The sequence below is a fragment of the Alexandromys fortis genome, unplaced genomic scaffold (assembly GCF_014885135.2).
Source record: "Alexandromys fortis isolate MF-2015 unplaced genomic scaffold, M_Fortis_MF-2015_v1.1 scaffold_90, whole genome shotgun sequence".
Lineage (NCBI taxonomy): Eukaryota > Metazoa > Chordata > Mammalia > Rodentia > Cricetidae > Alexandromys > Alexandromys fortis.
In genome coordinates, this window is record NW_026067985.1 from 2,963,972 (window position 1) to 2,985,105 (window position 21,134).

Here is a 21,134-nt window from a genome sequence, read left to right on the forward strand (position 1 = left end):
TTCCCATCTCCTGAGTACTGAGACATTAGTTTTTGCCCTCTTTTTTTTTAAAAAAAAGATTTATTTATTATGTATGCAACATTCTGCCTCCATGTATGCTGACACACCAGAAGAGGGCGCCAGATCTCATTACAGATGGTTGTGACCCACCATGTGGTTGCTGGGAATTGAACTCACGACCTATGGAAGAACAGCCAGTCCTCTTAACCACTGAGCTATCCATCTCTCCAGCCCCCTAGTTTGCCCTCTTACAGATATTATATGGCTCATTTCTGGAGAGTGGTCCTGACTGAGCCGTCTGGACTACAATGATGGATTCACCAATGCGACAGAAACCCCTCTCTGCTGTCTCCAAGGAGGATGCTCTGGTAAAGACAGTCACCCCAGACAAGCCAGGAGTGGAGCCTTGTCACCCACTGTCCCGGAATGGCTCAAGGCTGCTGTGGATGAAATGGCAGCAGAGATGGAAGAAGAAGGAGGAGGGAGGGATGTTGGGAGGAAGCTTTTCATCATTACAACATGAACTGGGATGGACCCAGTGGTCTCACTGGTAGAGCAAACAGGTCTCTCTGTCTTCCTTTGATCCTGTTAGATTCTGCTCTTCCTTTCCTTCACAGCCTTCTTCTCCAGGGGCTCCAGAGTCCTCCCAAGCACAGCCTGTGCTTGAGACCAGGTTTTTCCTGTCACCCCCCCCCCAGTCTTGCTGGGTCTGAGTACCACTCCTCACAGGGAAGCAGCCTATGCACAGATGAGGCAACCAGTGTGGACAAATCAGAGGGGTGACAGAAAAGGGCTCTTCTGTTTCATGCCTTAGCCCAATACAGATATACCTATGCTCAACATCCCTGTTATGTGGGTGTGTACTGTTGGCCACGTTTGACCTTACTGGATATTGTTAATGACTCCTTGTGTTTTAATTTGCTTTTTAAAATTACTTAGCTGTGTCTGTGAGTGTCTGCACACACGTGTGCAGATGTGCATGCCTGTGCATAGGCAGAGGCCAGAAGAGGGCACTGTATATTCTCCTCTACCTCCCCACCTATCCCTTTGAGGCAGGGTCTCTCCTTGAATGTAGAGCTTACGTTGTATAAACCAGCAAGTCCCTGCCATTCTGTTTCCACTCTCCTGAGACATGGGGTTGCGGGCATGTGTGGGATACCTGGCTTGTGTAACTTCCTTTTGTTTTTCATGCACTGGCTGGGCAGTCTACATACTATGGCTTGAGTAATTGAGTCCCTGACTCCCATGAGGAAGCCTGTTCTGACGGAATGAAGGGAAAGGGCTTCTGGGAGGTATTAGGTCATCAGGGTGGGGCTCGTTAGAATGAAGTGAGTGCCCATTTAAGGGGTTGAAGGAACCAGACTTCATCCCTCCCACCACATGAGTGCACAGCTATAAGGAGCTGTGCACGAAGTAGGGGTGAGCTCTCACGGGACCCTGACCTTGGACTCCCCAGGCCCCCAGAAATGGGAGCAACAAACGCCCGTCAGCCTTTCACTACAGCATCTCCAACAGACGCAGACGCGTGACCCTCCTGCTCACCCGCAGAGGATCAGGTGGCTGACTCATGACAACATTTCTGGACGGGCTGAGGGGCCCACACCAGTCACTGGGAGACTCACGTTACCATGACAATCGCTACTGAGGAGTCCAAAGCTCCTATTTTAAACCTCGAAATCAACAGTTGACTAAGTTCTCATCTGCCGGGCCAGATAGCAAAGGCATTTAAGATTTCAAAGTTGAAAGGTTCTTTGTGGGCTTTTAAACAAGAAAAAAAAAGTGCCTGCATACTTTTCTATGATAAAATGAAAATATCACCATAATTAAGTACAATTAGTTTTGATGTGTGCACAGGTATGTGTGCACACGCATGTGGGGGGCAGATGCCAACTGTGGATGTTGAGTCTCAGAATAATTTTTTCTCGCTGGGACCTGAGGACCCTGTTTTCCTCCACAGGGCCGGGATCACAGCTCACACCTTGATGCCTGACGCCATGCCTGGACTTCACACGGGTCTTAGGGATCAAACTCAGGCCCTCATGTTCACGTGGCAGTAACTTCCCAGACCGAGCCAACTCTACGCTCTTGAGTTCAGTTCTTTAAATACGAGTCCACCAATGGGAAGAAGGGAGTTGTTTTCGGGGGGAGGGGTAGGGTATGGGTTAGGGCAGGGATACCTTTTTCCCTAACTGGAGTATGAAGGTAATGCTAACATAATGTTCTGATATCAAAATCTAAAGCTGCCCCACATTATGAGTGACACACACCCATGCACACACACGCCACACACAGATTACAAATAGAGTGTAAGAATGTAGCAATAGATACAGTTCTTCATTGTTTAGGAGTCCTGTGTCCCGCGCCATCTATGAGTCTGGCTCTGAGCAGTCATTGAGAAGGCTTGTCTGGTCAAGGTGGGAGACAGTTATGGCTAGGTCTGGATGGTGGCCCAACAGGCCTACCATGGCCTTTACCCAGGACAGCGAATCTTGACGTCCCTATTTTTCTTTCTAAATACTTACTCAACTGAACACACATTGAGTCCTCAAATGCTTGTCTTTGTGCCCCTCCTCTGCCAAATTTTCTCATGGAATGTGACTCTGCTTTAGGAAAATGTGGGTTTGGGGAGGAGTTTTCAAATCTGACCCCATGGCAGAGTCCACTGGAAGGCTTAGAAGAAAAGCGGCAACAGCAGGTCCAGTTCTAGACCAACTGCAGAAGCTCTTCCGTTGGACTTGGGCATCACACTGGCCAATTGTGTACATCCCCAGGTTATTTTTGTTTTGTTTGAGGCCCTCCCAATGTAGCCCAGGCTGGCCTTGAACTTGCCATCCTTTCTCCTCAGCTTCTTGAGGGCTGGGACTACATCACCAGCCACACATGGGTCGCCTCCAAGTGACTCTACCGTGTGCCTAGGGTTGAGATCCATGGGATCACCATGGCAGGGTGTCTCTAGAGAGGTTTGCTCTGTGTAAAATCTGCAGCTGAGACAGTAGCATCCAGAGACTAGTGCCCTACAGTACAGATGATGGATTAGCCTTGGTGATAGGATCTGGGTGGTGGCGGGGTTAGCGGGAGAGACATCAGAGGTTGTCAGGTGCAAATGTTCCCACACATGGGAGACCAGGTAGTGTGACTTAGAGAGGAAGCAGCCCCTGAAGAAAGAAGAATTCTCCTCCTGAAGGAAGAACCACTCACCGCCGAGCCCTGCTCCCTAAGAGCGTTCACCACCCTTGGTCCCCTGCACCCACACTCACCTCACATTGGCTAGGGGTCCAGTGCTTTCAAAGTTGTCCCTGAGGTCGGGCCCATCGCCTGACGACTTGCGGGAGTCAGAATAGGAGGAGACGCTGTTGAATCGAACCTTGTAGCTCCTGTGACAAACGGACAAGGGCATGAATTCTGCCTTGGAGCCCTCCTGAGGCTAGCTCCCACCCTGGACATCTTCAACTTCTTGATCCTAGTTCTAGAACTTTCTCTCCACTATTGAGATAAATTATACCACTCTTCTGGGCTCTCTGGGAATGCATCGATTTACCCACAACGGCCACAATGAGAGCTGACCTCTCAAATGTAAATGTTTCCGGGCCTTGTTTAAACTGGGAAGATTGAGACCCACAGAGTTCAGATAGTCTTGTCAGTATGGGGTCAGTGGGGTGGGGGTGGGGTGCTGTGACTGGGACCAGGCCTCCTGGCCTCTCAAGTTGTAGCATGCAGAATAAGGGGGAACTCTGGTAAAGTGAGGGTTCTGGTTCAGTAGAGATGGGGGGGGGCTCAAGAGTCAACATTTGCTGCCTGCGACTATGCAAACCCAAAGCTAATTACAATGAACTACAATTACAAACTAGGTGTCCAAGACGAGAAGGCTTGGTTAAATGTGGGATGCGCAGAGAGTAGGAACCCAGAGGAGACTTTCTAGCCATAAAGAAGAATGAAGTAAGCCTCAGCTGAGCTTGGTGGCTCACGCCTTTAATTCCAGCAGACTAAAGGTAGATGCTGGTGGATCTCTGTGAGTCTGAGGCCAGCCTGGTTTGCAGAGTGAGTTCCAGGACAGCCAGGGCTACCCAGAGAAACCCTGCCTCAAAAAATCAAAAAGAAGGAGGAGGAAGAGGAAGAGAAGGAGAAAGAGGTCACATTAGTTGCAGAAATGGGGGTTGGGGTGGGGATGATTACATAAGCCAATCCCAGAAAAATATTTTACGTTTTCTCCCATTTGTAGTTCCTGAATTTTAAAGCAACACATAACCTCATGTGTGTGTAAATGGCAGGGAAGTACAAGTGAAGCTGTGGAGGGACACGGGAAGGGCAAGGAAGGGGGTTAGGGACATACGGGAAAATATGCCCAACCTACAGTGTGCCTTGGCATGAAAATTTAAAGCATCGGCGCCTTGTCTGCACTCGTCGCGTTTCGTTCCAGGTGCTCAGTAGCCATATGCTGCTGGTGGCTGCTTTACAGCCAGCAGAGACAGACGAGATCACTGTAGAAAGTCCCACAAGGCTGGCTTGTCCCTGCCAGGACTCTCCTGCTGCGGAGTGACATTCTCAGACATTTTAGGGTCACGAGCCGCGTTTCTAGTAAAAGTGGAAACTGTTCTTGGCACTGATCTGAGGCATGCATGCACACTGTGTGTGGGTGAGGGTGTGTGTATTTATGTAAATATGTCCATATGTTTGTGGGTGCACGTATGTAAACGTGTGTGTGTATGTCTATGCACATGTGGGGGGCTGTATGTGTACTTGTGTATGGAGACTAGAGAGAGGTCTTTGGGAGTCTTCCTCAGGTGCTGACTGCCTATCTTGTGTTTTGAGACAGACTCTGTCATTGGCCTAGACAAATAGGCTAGGTTAGCTGGCCAGGCCTATGCAGGGATTGCTATACTTGCTTCCTGACTTTCTCTTTCTCTCTTTCTCTTTTTTCCTCCCTCTCCTCTTTTGCACTTCTGGAGACAGGATCTCAATATGAAGCCATGACTGGCCTTGAACATTCAGACATCCCCTGCCTCTGTCTTCTGAACACGGGGATTAAAGATGCCACCACGCCCGGCCCCACCATGTCTGGACAGTGTGTGTTCTGAGGATGGAGCGCAGGTTCTCACAGCTGTGAGACAAGCACCTTATAGGCCCAGCATTTCCCCACAGTTTTTACAGCCAGGGAGGATGTCCAAGGCCGAGGCCGCAGCACAAGAGGCTCAGGAACCCGAGACTGAAAACAAAATCAGTTTCCATCAAGATCTTTTGCTTCTAGACAAACCAGAAACAAGTGCTGGCATTGCCACTCTGGCAGGGGATCTGAATTCATTCCTTGGCAACCACATGGAGGCTTATAAGGACCTGTAAGTCCAACTCTAAGGGAGGTAGCTCCCCCTTCTGGCTTCTGTGGGCACTGCACACACTTACACTTACATAATTTAAAATAAATCTTAAAAAACACAAACTAAAATAAAATTCTCAATATTCAACACAGAAAACTTTTCCCTTCCCAAATCCCCTAAACTAAGACAGAATCCCAAGAAACATATTAGAATGCAAAAGGAGAGGGAGGGAGAGAGGGAAGGAGAGAGGGAGGAAGGGAGGGAGAGAGACAGAGAAACAAAAAAGGAACATGCACACTCTGGCAGAGCGTTTCTAGGCTGGATGCTTTTCAAAGTTTTTGTTCTAACAAGGTTCTAAATACACGGATGTGTATTTTCTGCCCCGAAAATAGATTCGCTTTGAGTCACTTCTCCAAATCCGTCATGCAGCATACCAGGGGGTGGCTGTGTCGTTAGCGGGGGAGTCACGATGGATGGTTGTGGGGTAAAAATACCAGCACGTGTACTGTATGAGGCTGGAGGTTTCTGCCATTGCTTCCCCTGCTGTAGATAATTCCCTCCGTCCTCAGCAGCAGCCCCTAGAGACTGGCAGAGCCGAGGTTTCTCCCCATTCGGTTAATGAGAAGGACCAAGGTCCACAGAGGTCAAGAGATTTGCTTAAGGTTCCTGGAGTTAGTGGCAAGGCCTGGGTGAGGATTCAGGTCTCTTTGAGACTCAGATGTAGCCAGGGATGTTCCAGCACAGGGCATGCATCATGTAATGCACACCATGCATGCACACACACACACACACAGAGGCACACACACACATGCACATGCACATGGATGCTCTCTACCTGTGCTGGTTGTCACCGACAGCAACCAGACTGTGGGCTTCAAGGTTAGCAGGGGACAGGGAAGGCCCTTTACGGGGAAAGAAATGCAAGGGTTCCGGGTACCTAGAGGGGAGAATGGATGGTGCCCTATCTCTCCCTGAAGGAGGTGGGGAGAGGGGAGCTGCTGTGGGTATAACGGAGAGGGATGGGGAGGTGGAGGGCAAGATGCTGGAGCTGCTGGGGAGCAAGTGCTGACCAGAAGATGCTCATGGTTCTGTTCCCTGGGTACCCAGAGTCTGGGTTTGGTCCTTGTTCTCAGGAGGGAGACCCAGAGAGAGGGTCTCTAAAGTCCAGTCAGCTATGAATCATACACACATTCTTTCTTGTTTGCTATTTTTTCCCCTCAAGACAGGGTTTCTCTGTATATCCCCAGCTGTCATGGAACTCACTCTGTAGACCAGGCTAGCCTTGAACTCACAGAGATCCACCTGCCTTTGCCTCCAAAGTGCTGGGATCAAAGGTGTACGCCACTACTGCCCGGCTCACACACACTCTTAAGTCACAGGATCCGCTTTTTGGAGGCAAGTCTATATTGGTCTCCTGAGGGGGGTTCAGTGTGCATGTGCCCTGTGTTCAACACCTCAAAGAAGGTTCTAGAGCTTTCTAAAGATGGTTTAGTGCACAGACGTTTCCACCTTGTAAAATGTGTTGAGGGGGAGTCAATATTATCCTTCCACCAGGTGGGTCTTGGGGATCAAGCTTGGTTATCAAGGTTGGTGGCAAACAATCCCCACCCAACTAGGCAATTTTGCTAGCCCTGTAAAATGCCTTTAGAACCCATGTGAGGTCCAACTCCTTCAGAAACGTGTGTGTAATCACAGGCCTCTGGCTTAGCAAATGACTTGTTTACCCTTTGAACTTGACCTGCACAGCCATTCTGAGCCTTGGATGGAAGGTTCTAAGGAAAGAGTGGCTCCCGACTTCCAGTGTGGGTTCCAAAGGCAGAGGAGTGATAATAGGAACCGAGGTTTGCACAGTGCTCCGAACCTTTCTCGAGACCCTCCCATTTTAAAAATCTGATTTGGTTCAGGAAGGCAAGGTAGATATTACTATCTCTGCTTGATAACAGAATTAGAGGTACAGAGGAGAGGGATGTCAAGCCAGAGACCATAACTCCAGCCACAGTGAAGGCCAAACCAGCAGCTCAAACCCATCTCCAAAGCTGTCAACCACAGCAGGGCCCTCACGTGAGCCCCAGTTGTCAAGACATGTTCGATGGTTCCCAAGGGCAGTATGTGACGTCAGAGAGGACATTCACTTACTTCCTTTCCTCCTGCACGGAGCTCGGGTGCCTCATCTCCATCAAAGCGCAGCCAAATTTCTACAAGTCAAAGCGAACGAGCAGAACGTGAAGAACGGATTAGTGGTGGGCACAGGTTCTGGGGCCGTGACTGCTGCCTGATGGCACGATGCCAGGGGCGGCCGGGGGCTGAGGTGGGCGGCCAGTGTCCCAGCTGCAGGTTCCATGTATGTGTGGGCATGGCTGGTTATTTAAAGTACAGGTGTGAGCTAGCGCCCCACCCCAGGGTACAACCGACTGTTGTGTGCTCCAAGCTCAGAACTGGAGTACCTTAAACACACAGCTCACTGTGGGGACCTTTAGCCAAGGGACACTGGTAGTCAAAACTTGGTATTGTTCCTTTGCCCAAATTGGATCAAATCAAAGTCTTGACTTTGGGGCTTGGGGAGGGAGTTGTGGGGAAGGATCCCAGCGGTGACCATTTCCTGTGGGGACTGGAATCCCATGCTAGGGCAGGGGCATCCCCTCTCACCTCCCCGTTCTCAGGGGGGTCTCCATTGCCAAAGGTGCTGGTGACCACCAAGACCAGGGCTTCGTGCTCCAGGTGCACAATGTCATACTCCTCCATGGACATTGCCTAGGTGTGGGGGGCATGGGAGAGGAGAGGAGAGGTGAGTGGGAATGAGGAGAGCGGGCAGAGGGTACAAGGAGCAAGAGGGTGAGCTATGCTGAGCTGCCTCCTGGCGCGGGACCTGATGTTCTCGATGCTCACTATCTAGTGGACCCTTGTGGTAGCACTAGTGATGTTTGCTGGCATGAAATCTTGCAATGGCTGCTGTGTCCTGAAGGGCTATGGGAACCCAGGCTCTGGTCCAATGGAGTAGATCTTTATAACGATCCCTGAACCATTTTTTTCCCTTGCATGCATGCGTGCGTGCTTATGTGCGTGCATGCGTGCGTGTGTGTGTGATGTGAATGTGTGTGAGTTCACATATTTGTGCATGTGCATGGGAAGGGTCAGAAGTTGACAGTGGGTGTCTTTCCACATTGCTCTCCACTTCCTTTTCTGAGCCAGGGTCTCTCAGTTGAGCCCAGAGATCACTGATTGGTCTGTCCTAACAAGCCAGCTTGCTCAGGGGAAATTCCTGTCTCACTCCCCCCCCCCATGCGCTAGGGCTGCAGGCTACCCACCGCACACCTGGCATTTACATTTGGGTGCTTGGCACCTAAACTCCAATGGTCATGGTTGGATGGTAAACGCTTTACTGGCTGAGCCATGTGCCCAACCCCATGCCCCCAGATAGTTTGTGATCTTGGAGTCCTGACCACAGTTAGGCAGGGTGTGACCTGGCAGCACCTGAATAGGTTTTCCCAGTCTTTTCTCTAATCCTGCCTCCAGTACCTGGAAGGACCTGAGTCCCCTGAGGCTGAGGTGCACGTCGCAGGGAGAGGACTGTCACCTGCATTTCAGCATTACCTGCACATCTCTCCACCTTTCTAAGGAACCCCACTCTCCCCAGAGGCCCCATGAAAACCAGGGATCTTGTTTGGAAATATGTATAGTTCATAATTTCCCCAGTTTTAATGGGTGTTCATGGATTTGGAGCTCTGGGAAGTCCTGAGCTATGCACGGAGCTGTAACTATTGAGGCTTCTCACACTGATCCCTAGCAGGGTGGGCTCTCATCAACCCACTAACACTTTGCTCTAGAGATGGGGGTTTCCTGTGGGCCGGACTCTTGCAGGGTCCATGGGAGACATATCTATGCTTGGTATGTATGCAGATACGCACATTATTTACTGTGAGGGTCCAGGGAGCTTCCACTAGCCCTTGCTCACCTTGGCGTCAAAGGCGTGCTTGAAAATCTCACACAGGGTCTTGGCATAGGCTTGTGATTTTCCTGTCTCTGTGGCATAGAGAATCGTTGCTTTGACCCTCTTGGCCATGGCCTGCCCCATCAGCTTGGCTGAGAACTTGACGGCTCTTCGAGGGAGCAGGTGGAGAGAAAAACGGGGAACGGAGAAAGGACACAGGATGTTAGAATGGGATGTAGGGACCCCTAGAGACACACAGCATCCCAGAGTTCAGGGACCACATTGGCTTATGAGTTATTCCCCCATATCGGAGGTCCAAGGTTGGCAACATGGCTGCTGTTGGATGACAGACAGTTGTTGACTCCATTAAATCATCTTGGTGACATATGCCACCCAAATACGCCAGCTGGACCCTGTGTCAAAAGTGATTCCTTAATAGTCCACAGTCTCCTGATCTTCCTTTTGGCTCAGTTAAACATTATTATCATTACTATTATCAATAATTATTAGTAATTACTTTTTTAAAAAAAAGACAGAGTCTTGCCAGGCAGTGTGGTGCATGTTTTTAGTTCCAGCACTTGGGAGGCAGAGGCAGGCAGATCTCTGAGTTTGAGGCCAACCTGGAGCGAGTTCCAGGCCAGCTAGGGCTACACAGAGAAACCCTGCCTCAAAAAACTAAACAAAACACCCTCCCCCCACACCACCACCACCAACAACAAAAAAATCCCACCACCACTACCACCACCACCACCAACAACAACAACAACATAAAACAACCAACAAATAGGGTCTTGTTATTGAAGCTCAGCCTATCTCACCTATATCCCCCACCCTGTGGGTGTGTGTATGCGTGTGTGTGAATGTGTGTATGTGTATGTATGTGTATGTGAGTGCATGTGCATGTGTATGCATTGTGTGTGTATATGTGTGTGCATGTATGTGTGCGTATGTATGTATGTGTGTGTATGCATGTGTGTGTGTGTGTGTGTAAAATGGTGGTGATAAGATGGAAGTACCCACTACTGTGCTGGCACAGGCTACAGCACCTGCCTAGTTCTGGGCACTCCCTGCTTATGAACAGATCCATCCATCTCCCACTATAGGGAACTCACTCTGCCAATTTCTTGAAGCCAATGGCTCGCCGCTTCGTGGGGGTCCCATTGGTACCCTTCCACACATGCGTGTTCCATGGGTCAGGCTGGGAAGAGACGCAACGGCACCAGCATGAGGAAATTCAGTCATCCCACCTGGAGATGTCCAGAGCATCTACGGCTGCCCAACAGACGTCCCTCTCCGCATTGCCCCATGAGCCCTTCCCACTCAGCCCAGGTCCCTCCAGACTCTGTTTGAGATAGGGTCTGGCTATGTAGCCCAGGCTGGCCACAAACTGTCATCCTTCCGCTTCAGCTTCCTGAGCGCTAGATTCTAGGTGTCACCCCACCCTGCACTCTGTCCAACTGATCTCTTCCTGGATATGCATGTCCTCTTCTTGTACAGTCATTTCCTGTCTCCATAAGTCTCTCAGGCTACTGGGCGCACCTGTGACCACAGCACTGCCCCTGATAGAGATGGGCTCCCGTGGGTTGGGAAAACTTGGCCCCTGGGCAGGGTGGGTCTCAGGGCAGAGGTGAACTCAGAGCAGTGAGGGGCAAGACCTGGTATTCGAAGGAGGGGGTGAGTCGATAGTTGAGCATCTCCTGGTGGAAGACAGGGGTGATGCTGCCCGACATGGGGGGCACAATCCACACCCAGTCGGCAGGGCAGCCCCCTCTGCAGCGGTACTCATTTTCCATGTGTTTGATGAAGGACTCGGTGGCAGAGTGGTGGTCAACAATGGTCACCTTGTCACTCTGCGGGAGGAGAAGGGACAAGGAGTCAGGAATGATGAGAAGGTGAGATGTTCAGGCACCTTCCCGAAGAGTCTGCCAAGGGCAGCCCTGGGGTGAGTCTTAGTTCTTTAAGTCTAATTGTGCATGACGAAGGTTCTACTTGGTGCTGGTGTGCCTCCAAGACCTCCTTGTCAACCTGGTCCATCTTCCCTCCCTTCTTCCTTTAACCAGGGGCGGGAGCCAGACTCTCAGGGCTTTGTTTTGTTTTTCTTATGTCTGTGTGCCCATCTCCTGTTTTATTATCCTCTGTAACTATTTATCTAGTGAAATAAAATCTTCTCGACTTAGTTTTAAGGGGCGAGTTTGAACTGATTAGAGATCAAAGGGATGAGCCAGCACGGAGGTGGGTGGACCAGTGTCTGGCACAGGCTGGGGCTGGCGGGCATGGATTCACAAGTTGTCTAAGAGATACTGCCCTGACTGCATTCCTTCCCTCATCTCTTTTATGTCCCGAGTGTCCCCACCAGGGGCTGAGTTCTGATATTTTCCACAGCTTCTTAATTCTCCCTGGGAAGTGGCCTCTTGCCCCCTCCCCCCCAATGGATCTCTGCACCATGATTCTCTGTGAGGTGCGGTGCTTGCTCTAAACATGTCCACCCAAGGTCTGAATGAATATGCTCGCCCTCTGCCTACTCAGACCGGGGCCACTGGTACCCTCAGGGCAGGGCTGACCTCAGGTTCTAAGAGTGGCCACTGAGATCTCACTTCGTGTCTGTCCAATTAGAATAATTGACAATGCCCACCTTGTGCTCACAACAGAAGCAGCACATTCTGGTGGCATACTTCCCGGCCATGGAAAACTCCTTGTGCAGGGCAGGGAGTTTTGTGGCCCAGAGTGAAGTTGGGTGTCATCCCTGTGATGAGGATGTCCAAGTCTCTAAGAGGCAGCACAGTCTGGAGACACTGCCGTCAAGCTGCAGCGTCCTTCCCGCTTCTCTGTAGCAAATGTCTTCCTCTGTCAAGGCCCGTAAGACAGGAAGTAGCCACTGACAGATGGGAGCCCCCTGAAAGTGACTTTTTTTTTGTGATGTATTTAAGCATGTAGGAAGGTGCATGTGTGTACGTGGGTGGAGGTCAGAGGGGAGCTTTGGGTGTCATTTTTCAGATGTCTGAGGCAGAGTCTCTTGTCTCTCATTGGCCAATCCAGGCTAGTCTGGATAACCAGAGTGAGGAGCCAGGGACCCGCCTGTCTCTGTCTCTAGTTTCAGCATTGCTGGGATTCCAAGTATCTGTCCCCTCCATCTGGCTCTCTATATGGGTTCTGGGTGTTGACTCTAGGACCTCATGCCTGTGAGGCCAGCGCTTTACTATACTGGCTGGGCTCCCAAAGGTGAATCTTGTTGGCAGAACACTTGACCTCTAGAAAGTCCCTTTTTCCCCTCTCTCCTTTGAGGCTTGAGCTTGGCGCTGAGTGCTAGGATACCTGGAAGCTGTATAGAACAGCAATGTTGATCTCCACCAACGCCTGGTCCTTCCACAGGGAGGACGTCTTCCTCATGTCCAAGTTCATCTTCTTGGCTACTTCCTGGAAGGGCAAGGAAAACAGACTCACAGCCTGGCTAATGCTGGATTCCAAAGACAGCTGTTGTGAGGGAAGTTCCTAACTACAGCTAACCCACTCATGGGCTGACTGACTCGTTCACAGGTTCCAGAGATTTGCTATCGACAACCCAGGTGGTAACTAAAGAGACGTGCTTGGCCCTCCAGCCACCAAACTCATGTGCCAGTCAATGGGGGAGACTGTGTTAACGCCTAACGCTTGAGACCCAGAACGCCGGGAGCCAGTTGCTTCCTAAGTCAACGACAACTCTAGCAAAATAACTTGAAAGAAATACGTCCCGGCACTAGTATTTGACATAACAGAAACGAACATCCACGAACAGTGGCAGAGGCTCGAGGCAGTTCCCTTAATTAAAGTCATGCTTTTTCCTCTCTTTGTCAAGGCCAGGCGCTGGTGGGAGCCCCGGTCTCATTACTAGGCTCAGATGCCACCATCCCTCAATTGGGGTAAATTGCTCCTCGGCCCCGGCTGACAGTGTTCCCAGCAGCTGGGATTGAAGGGCCGGGGTGACAGAGCCTCTCATTTAAGTCATGAGGTGCCCGGGAGAGCAGAAAGCAGACTTATCAATTCACTGTCGAAGGCGAAGCCTTTCGGTTTAGCCTGGATGAGAATCAGGGAACACTTCTGCAGAAAGCCAATGGCTCCTGTTTTATGTACACACATCTAACTTCCTGGTGAGTTTCTGAAACAGGAGGGCACACACACCTGGGCACCATGCAGCATTACTTTCATTAAAAGCATAAAAATTGTTGAAATATGCCCTTTTCGATTTGAAAAACCAAAACCAAACTTGTAGAAGTTACTTGAACTAGGATGTGGACTAATGTGTAATTTTCTTTCTTGCCAGAGTCTTGTACATACCGGTGCTCATCTAGTGGATTCTCCTTGGGAGCTTTAAGAAAACGCTGATAGCCGGGCGATGGTGGTGCACGCCTTTAAGCCTTTAATCCCAGAACTTGGGAGGCAGAGGCAGGCGGATCTCTGTGAGTTCGAGACCAGCCTGGTCTACAGAGCTAGTTCCAGGACAGGCTCCAAAGCCACAGAGAAACCCTGTCTCGAAAAACCAAAAAAAAAAAAAAAAAAAAAAAAAGAAAGAAAGAAAGAAAACGCTGATACCCAGTCCACACCCCGGATCAATAGTGCAAGAGTTCTGGGGACTGGGCCTGGCACCATGAAACTCTCTAGGTCCCCACAAGACTGGTGGCTTCTGACAACTTCTTTCCATAGCGGAACCATGAACACTGCTTTGTTTTCGTGTTTTTGAGACAGGGTCTCATGTAGCCCAGGCTGGCCTGGTACTTGCCATGTAGCTAACGACAGCCCTGAATTCCTGATCCTCCAGATTCGACCTCCCAAGTATGGGACCTCCCAAGTATCACAGGCATGGGCTACCATGCCCGCTGACGCAAGAGGATTTTAACACTATAAACCTAGCACTGAGATCTGAGTTCCAACAGCGACTCTTCACTGATAGCCTGTGTGATCTGAGCCCAGCCTTGCTTCTCTCCGGAAGCAAGGTCAACAGTTGCAAATTGTTGTTAGGACATTTGCTGATAAATAAAATACAACGAAAAGTACAAGGTAGGACTGGAGCTTTAGTTCATTGGTAGAGAGCTTGCCTAGCGTGCTCAAGGACCTGGGTTCAACTCCCAGCATCGCAGAAGCAAACAGAAAAACAAAGCCAAACAAACTCAATAAACCAAGAGCCCCAGTGCTTCCGAAACACACGCACCCTGCCTGCATGGCTTCTTCAGCCAGCCCTCTACACCGAACACTCCTCAACAGCATGGTCAGACCACACTGGACTATAAAATATTCAAAAGAATTTCATCTGTAAAAAAGCTTGTGAAGCCATTTCCCTGTCACCATTCCTTGATCTGTAGAGTGACAGCCATTTATACAGTACCTACCTTGTGCTTAAAATCATATGTCCAGCTGCAGAAGGTTCAACTATACAGAAGGCTCAGTGCAAATACCACAGCATTTTATGTATGAGACTCGAGCATCAAGGTGTGTATGTGTGTGTGTATGTCTGTATATGTATGGGTATATACATGTACATACATGTGTGTGGGTGCACATGGATGTATGTCCATGTAGAGGCCACAGAGCAGCCTCAGGCACCACCGTTGTTCTTCAAGGGCCATCTATCCTGTCTTCTGAGGCACACTCTCACAGTGACCTGGAACTTACCACGTAGGCTAGGCTATCTGGCCAGTGGGTCCCAGAGACCCATCTGTCTCCACTTCCCTGGTCTCAGGGTTATAGGCACCTGCTACCAAGCCTGGATTTTAAAATGTGAATCTTGGGGATTAAACTCGGTTCTCATGCTTTGGGTGGGAAGCACGTCACCCACTGCAGATGATATTCACAGCTGAAGGGGTCCAGGGAATCCTCTGTGGATGTGTCAAGGGAAGACATCGTGTGTAAGCCGCATGCAAAGCATTCACTGTGGTGGTGGCTGTGCCATTTGCTGTGGCAGCCATGGCTAGGAAAGACGTAAGTACTGTGGCATTTCTAGAAGAGCCACCAGGACTGTAGTTCTGTCCCAGCTCGATCCAGTCTCCCATCCCCAAAGCTGCTGAGCAGTGTCCACTCTTCCCACATCGAGGGACCTCACCTCCAGGATGTTGTATCGAGAGTTGTCACAGTAGTCACGGACGCCGATCTCTGTGCCCATGTACCAGCCGCTGAAGGGACAGGCGCTGAACTCCAGGCCCCCAATCTCCAGCAGCATGTTGGACACAGCAGGGAGGCCATACCATTTGAGCCCCAGGTCTTTAAACCAGTCAAACCTGCAGAGAGCAAAAGGCCCCTGCTTAGCATGCAGCAGTGACTCCTGAGCACAGACAGGGGTGCAGCAGCCTCAGGTTGGGGATAATCCAGGCTCAGTACCCTCTAGGATCATGCATAAAACCTGATTATTGACAGCTTCTTCTCCCCAAAACTTCCTCTTTCCTGTGCCTTCACCTTTAAAATCTATGTTTGATTCTAAGCTTAATATTTCTCGCGCTGGGAAACCTTCCCGATGTCCAGCTGGGTTCAGGTGACCTCACACGTCTCCTTTGCCGTTCTTTTACAGAACTGAGTATTCCAGGAGCTGTTTCTCTGTGGCCCTCTCCTCTTTGACACAGAGTATAGAATCAGAGACACAGCCCTAAGCTAGAGACACGCTGGATGGAATGAGGACTGCAAAGTGGGTCGAACGGGCCCAGAAATGAACGTAAGCCAAGTGCATCTAGGCATCTGGCTGTGCTCCAACGTATCAGGTTCCCCAGGACGGGTATTCCCTGTCCGCGGAAGATCCAGGCCAGGCAGGTGGGGTACCAGTGCCAGGTGTAAGAGGGCAAGTCCTCCAGAGACTTAGTCAACAAGAACAGCATTGTTATTTGTGCATGGGGAATTTTAAATGAATCCACACTTTAAAAAAAAAATAAACAAAAAGCTCTCCTTAAATAGACAGGCTCCTTCTTGATGACTCACCGGGTCATCACACCTTCATGTCAGGGCTGAGCTGAAGCCTGTTTTTATTTTAAAAGTTGAGATGTAGTTCACCATAAATTAAAAATAATTAATTTGCTTTTTAAGATCTATCTTGCACATTACTTAAGTTTCTTAGCAACCTCCCTTGGGCTTGGCCCCAGTCTGGCACCTCATGGTGGCTTTCCTTCATTTTATGATGACATTTATTCGTTGGTGTGTGTGCTGTGTGCGTGAGTGGGTGTGTGTTCTAGAGGACAGCTTACAGGAGTCAGGTCTGTCCTCCACTGTATGGGCTCTGGGATCAAACTAAAGAAGTCAGGCTGGGTGGCAAGCTCCTTTACCGGCTGAATCATCTCACCAACCTAACCCGTCCTTTACTCTTAAATTGTGCATGCTACCTGCTTCTCTGACCTTGGTCTCCTCCCTGAACTTAGTTCACTCAGGGTCGGTCACTGGACGTAGCTTCTTCAAGTGAACGCCTGTATCTAAGACAGTAGGTGTGACTACTCTTATTACCCCAAGGGCCGGGCAAAGGGCAGGTCACGGAGTCGCTTAGGAGTAGAAGCATCCAATGGCTCTGGCTGGTTCAGAAGGACCCCTTGTGTCCTTACCAGATAGCCAGGATGGGACCCAGGACCCTCTTTCTGTTATTGGGGCTGGGGGAGAACCTAGGGTGGAGGTGGGGCAGGGGATGGACAGAGGAGGTCATCGGAGAACCACCCCACCCCCCGGGCAGTTCCTCTTACTTGGGGTGCCTGATGGGCACTTCCAGCACCAGCTCTGGGGGGATCTGGAAGAGCTCAGGGTCATTGCCATTGGCCTGGAGCAGGAGTGGCAGGACATCGAAGCGGCCTCTCGGGGCTTTCCAGCCCTGCTGAATACAGATCTACAAACAGAGTCCCTGGTCACACCTCTGCCCCTGCCCCTCCCAACACAGCAGGCACAGGGCTGAGGCGAGCTCTGCAGGGTCTCTCAGTTATTGAGAGGTGCTTGAGAAAACAAAACCAAACCCGGAGTCAAAGCCTCCTTTACAAGCTCAGTCTGACCTCAACATAGAACAAGGGCAACTTCTCCCCAGGAACACAGGCCACTGTTTTCCAGAAAGGGTCTCCCAGCGCGGGCTGTGCACACCTGCACACCGAGGGGGTGAGGGCTGAGTCTGACTAACCCTGGCATTTCCCACGGGCTAGCTTTTATGTGTGATGTTAAGTGCTGCAAGATACAAAGAAAACCTCCGGTGCTGTGGCTCACCGCAGAAAACACACGCACAGCGAGACACGGGCACAGCAAGACACGGGAGTTACAGTGTTCTGGAAGCTCGTTAAGAAGAAAAACCCAAGAAGTGAGGCTCATTGCATTAGCATACTCATTTTAAACGGTGAATTTTAGCTCCAACAACGTACCTCATATGAATAGTAATTCATTAATAATGGATTAAGATTTTTAATGAGACATTTGACACTAAAATTAAATGACATTTGTTCATTTACTGAATATATTAAGTCTATGTTTACAGAATATAATAAAGTACATTAAATATCAATATTAATTTACTAATTGTATACATTTTTATCATTTGATTTTTATTTTAAGTTTTTCTCTCTCCGTGGTGTGTGTATATTGTGCATATGTTTATGTGTGTAAGCTCTCAACCTAATTTTGAGAGGGTCTTTTTTTAAAAAATATTATTATTTTATCTGTGTGTAGATGTTTTGCTTGGGTGTATGCCTGTGTTCCAGGTACATTCCTGCCGCCTTTGGAGGCCAGGAAAGGGTTATTAGGTTTCCTTGGATTGGAGTTATAGACAGTTGTAAGCCACCATGTGGGTGCTGGAAATTGAACCAGGGTCCTATGGAAGAGCCACTGTTAACTAAAGAGCCTCTCTCCAGCCTTGAGGGTCTCACTATGTAGCCCTGACGGTCCTAGAACTCACTCTGTAGACCAGGCTGGCTTTGAACCCAGAGATCCGCCTGCCTCTGCCTCCTGAGTGCTGAGACTGAGCCACCACTAGACATGGCCACTGACTACACAGTAGCCAACCAGCAGGACGCTCCTGTCCCCAGCTCCTCTGTGCTGGCCTTACAGGCACCTGGCACTGGGTCCAGCTTTTTATGTGGGCGCGGGGACCCAAGCCTGTGCAGCAAGCCCTTCACCTACTGAGCCACCTCATCAGCCCTGCTTTTGTTTAGAGACAGAGTCTCACTATGTAGCTCAGGCTGGCCTCAAACGCACAACCCTTCCCCCTCAGGATCCGGAGTGCTGGAAGGACAGCTGTCACTACCAGGATGCACAAAGAATGACAGAACTGTTAAACTGAGTATATTTAAATACGATATTTAGCACTATTTAATAGATATATTTAAGTTTTCTAATTTATCCATATGCTAATTTTCTCTACCCTGCTACTATAATTTCAAAAATATCCTCAATATAAGACGATTAGTGAGCCATTTCCCTGGCTTTTTGGAGGGGTCATTTTGGAGATCCCTTGGTTGGGGCCAGCTGTGTAGCATGCACAGGCCACCATCAGGGACATGAAGGACTCCATGTAACAATGTGGCCAGGTTCGGGATGTTCCTGTGTGGGGTGTGAGTGGAAACAGAAGTTTACATCTTGGCTTCAGGAGGACACATTCTAGCCAGGGATGGTTCTGGACACAGATAAGGAAGAAGATTGGGACACACGATCCTGTGCAGCTAAGCAGGAGCCAAGGTCAGCCAAGTACACCCTCGGCAGTTAGCGCTCAGCCAAGTAGAACGGAGTCTGGGGAGTCTGGCCCAGGCGCCGAGTGCACAGGTGCGCCTCCTGGTTGCCCTGGTTACAACCAGTTCTCAGGATGATCACATTTCAATGAGAAAAGCTTTATGCATATGAAGTCAGCACACAGGGGTGGGGAGAAAAGCAGGGTGTGTGGGGGTTGAGAAAAGGGGACGGGCATCGGCATCTGTCTGCTGTGTATCCCAGGGGCCCGGCACAGTCTATTCAGCTCTGAATTGCACGTCACTCACTATGGCCACAGGGAAGGGAGCCTGGGAAGGGAGATGGGCAGTCTTGGTTTTCTTGGTAGTTTTTGTCAACTTTGGTCGCCAGCATTGTGGTATACATTGACCCTGGGAGAGTCAAGCCCACTCCAGGAAGGATTGACAACTTTTTTTTTTCCTTCTAGACAGGGTTTGTGTAACTCACTCTGTAGACCAGGCTGGCCTTGTACTCACAGAGATCCCCCTGCCTCTGCCTCCCAAGTGCTGGGTTTAAAGGCGTGCGCCACCACCACCTGGCTCAAACTATTGATTGACACACGAAGGAGCCATATATGTCAGTTCAGGAAGGTGGCCAGGGACGTGGATTCTCTGGACCACATTTCTCCTGGTGGGAGGCTGGGAAACCTAGGGTTCTAGACATTCCTTCATTCATTTAATAGCTCAGGATAAGATCCTTGGCACTGGCAGGACTCGGTCTATTCAACTCTGAAAGGGGACAGAGCTCCCATTGGAAGGGTTGTACCATGAAAATGGCCAAATGACTGTAAGGGCACCGGAAGGATGAGGTTGAGGGGGGTTCTGTGCTCCTTGCTGGCCGACCCCTCTGGGATAAGATTGTCAATGTGGAAAAGCACAGGGGAACTGAGAGTCCCACCAGGGATGGGCTTGGCGCGTCTGAGCTCACCTCTGTAAACTGCACATTCGCAGGGTCCCCCAAGGTAGAGCCATCTGGTTGCTTGTAGCCAGCATAGCGGATGAGCTGTGAGTTCCACACTCGGAAGTCATGCTTGCCGTCTGTCCTCTGGGGGAATATAGTGATGGCCGACCTTGGGAGAGGGGAGAGGGCATGAGTCAGCAGGATGGCATTGGCCCTTTGGGGATCGGCTTTGTTCAGGTCCCCAGCTGTGCGAAGGGGTTGAGTGACCAGCTCCAGCAACAAAACCCACGGTCTGTGCAAGGTGGAAGGCGGGAAACGCACATCCTGCCCTTGAAGTTGTGATCCTCTTGCCTCAGCCTCCCGAGGGCTGGATCGAGAGGTGTGTACCACACACACCGCAGGGTATAAGCCCTCCTGTCTGAACGTCATGGTCCACCCTTCGTCTGAAATCCTCTCTGCCGTCACAGGCCCACATCCAAGGCTGCACTAGACTCTATTTCCATAAGCGGCTTCTGGGACGGAGTTCATGGGACTCTGCTTCTGAGCACACTTTGTAGGTCTTACTCTCCAGACAAGGGAATGCAGCATCTGCTACCCAGGTGGTCATGTCACTGATGCAGGAGGATGAGAGGACAGAGTCTGGGTGATTCATGGATCCGAAGCCGGTGTTCATATCTCTTAGTAAAAATCTCCACCACACATGGGAGACAAGCAATCCGCCTTCTCTCTGGCACAAAGACACATGGCTATGTCTACAGGAGGCCACCAGCCGGAGCCTGTTTGTGTGCACGTATGTTTATAAACGGCCGAGGCACACGGTGTGAGGAGGGTGTGATAGTTACTTTCCATGTGGGAGCCGAGATGGAGGGAGATGGGCAGCGTGGCCACACCTCCTGTCTGCTTGACTGGAGCTACCTGAGGGCAGTTTGAAGGCCTGCGCTGGGAGTCACCCACGCAGGCACCAACTCTTTCCGCTCACGCCAGACATCCTTCTACATCTGTCTCATAGCTTTTAGGCCCAAGATTTTGAATCTTAAGAAAATGATCCTAAGTGATTATTTTAATTCACTCTCAATGAAGTCCCTCTCCCCTAAGTAGATCATTGAACAGAGCAGAGATGAACTGTCGGGCATGGGGTGACCCCCTCCTCTCACTGGCGCACAGTGTCCTTTGGAAGTCACCAGGATAGCCCCTAAACAACTTAGCCTTGGCAAGACCTGCCATCATTCAGGGTTCAGAATATGCTGGAAGGCTCTCTCTCTCTCTCTCTCTCTCTCTCTCTCTCTCTCTCTCTCTCTCTCTCTCTCTCTCTCTCTCTCTCT

The 21,134-nt window shown here is 50.2% G+C and overlaps 1 protein-coding gene across 1 annotated transcript in view; it reads right to left on the reverse strand.

Moving 5' to 3' along the window:
- The window catches only part of Nos1 (nitric oxide synthase 1), a 108,098-nt gene that overhangs the window by 33,166 nt on the left and 53,798 nt on the right, over nt 1-21,134 (reverse strand). Inside the window, 10 exon segments of the mRNA XM_050159123.1 lie at nt 3,258-3,374; nt 7,449-7,507; nt 7,959-8,063; nt 9,265-9,409; nt 10,353-10,438; nt 10,896-11,090; nt 12,553-12,654; nt 15,311-15,485; nt 16,920-17,059; nt 19,840-19,981. Coding sequence (XP_050015080.1) covers nt 3,258-3,374; nt 7,449-7,507; nt 7,959-8,063; nt 9,265-9,409; nt 10,353-10,438; nt 10,896-11,090; nt 12,553-12,654; nt 15,311-15,485; nt 16,920-17,059; nt 19,840-19,981 — 1,266 coding nt within the window.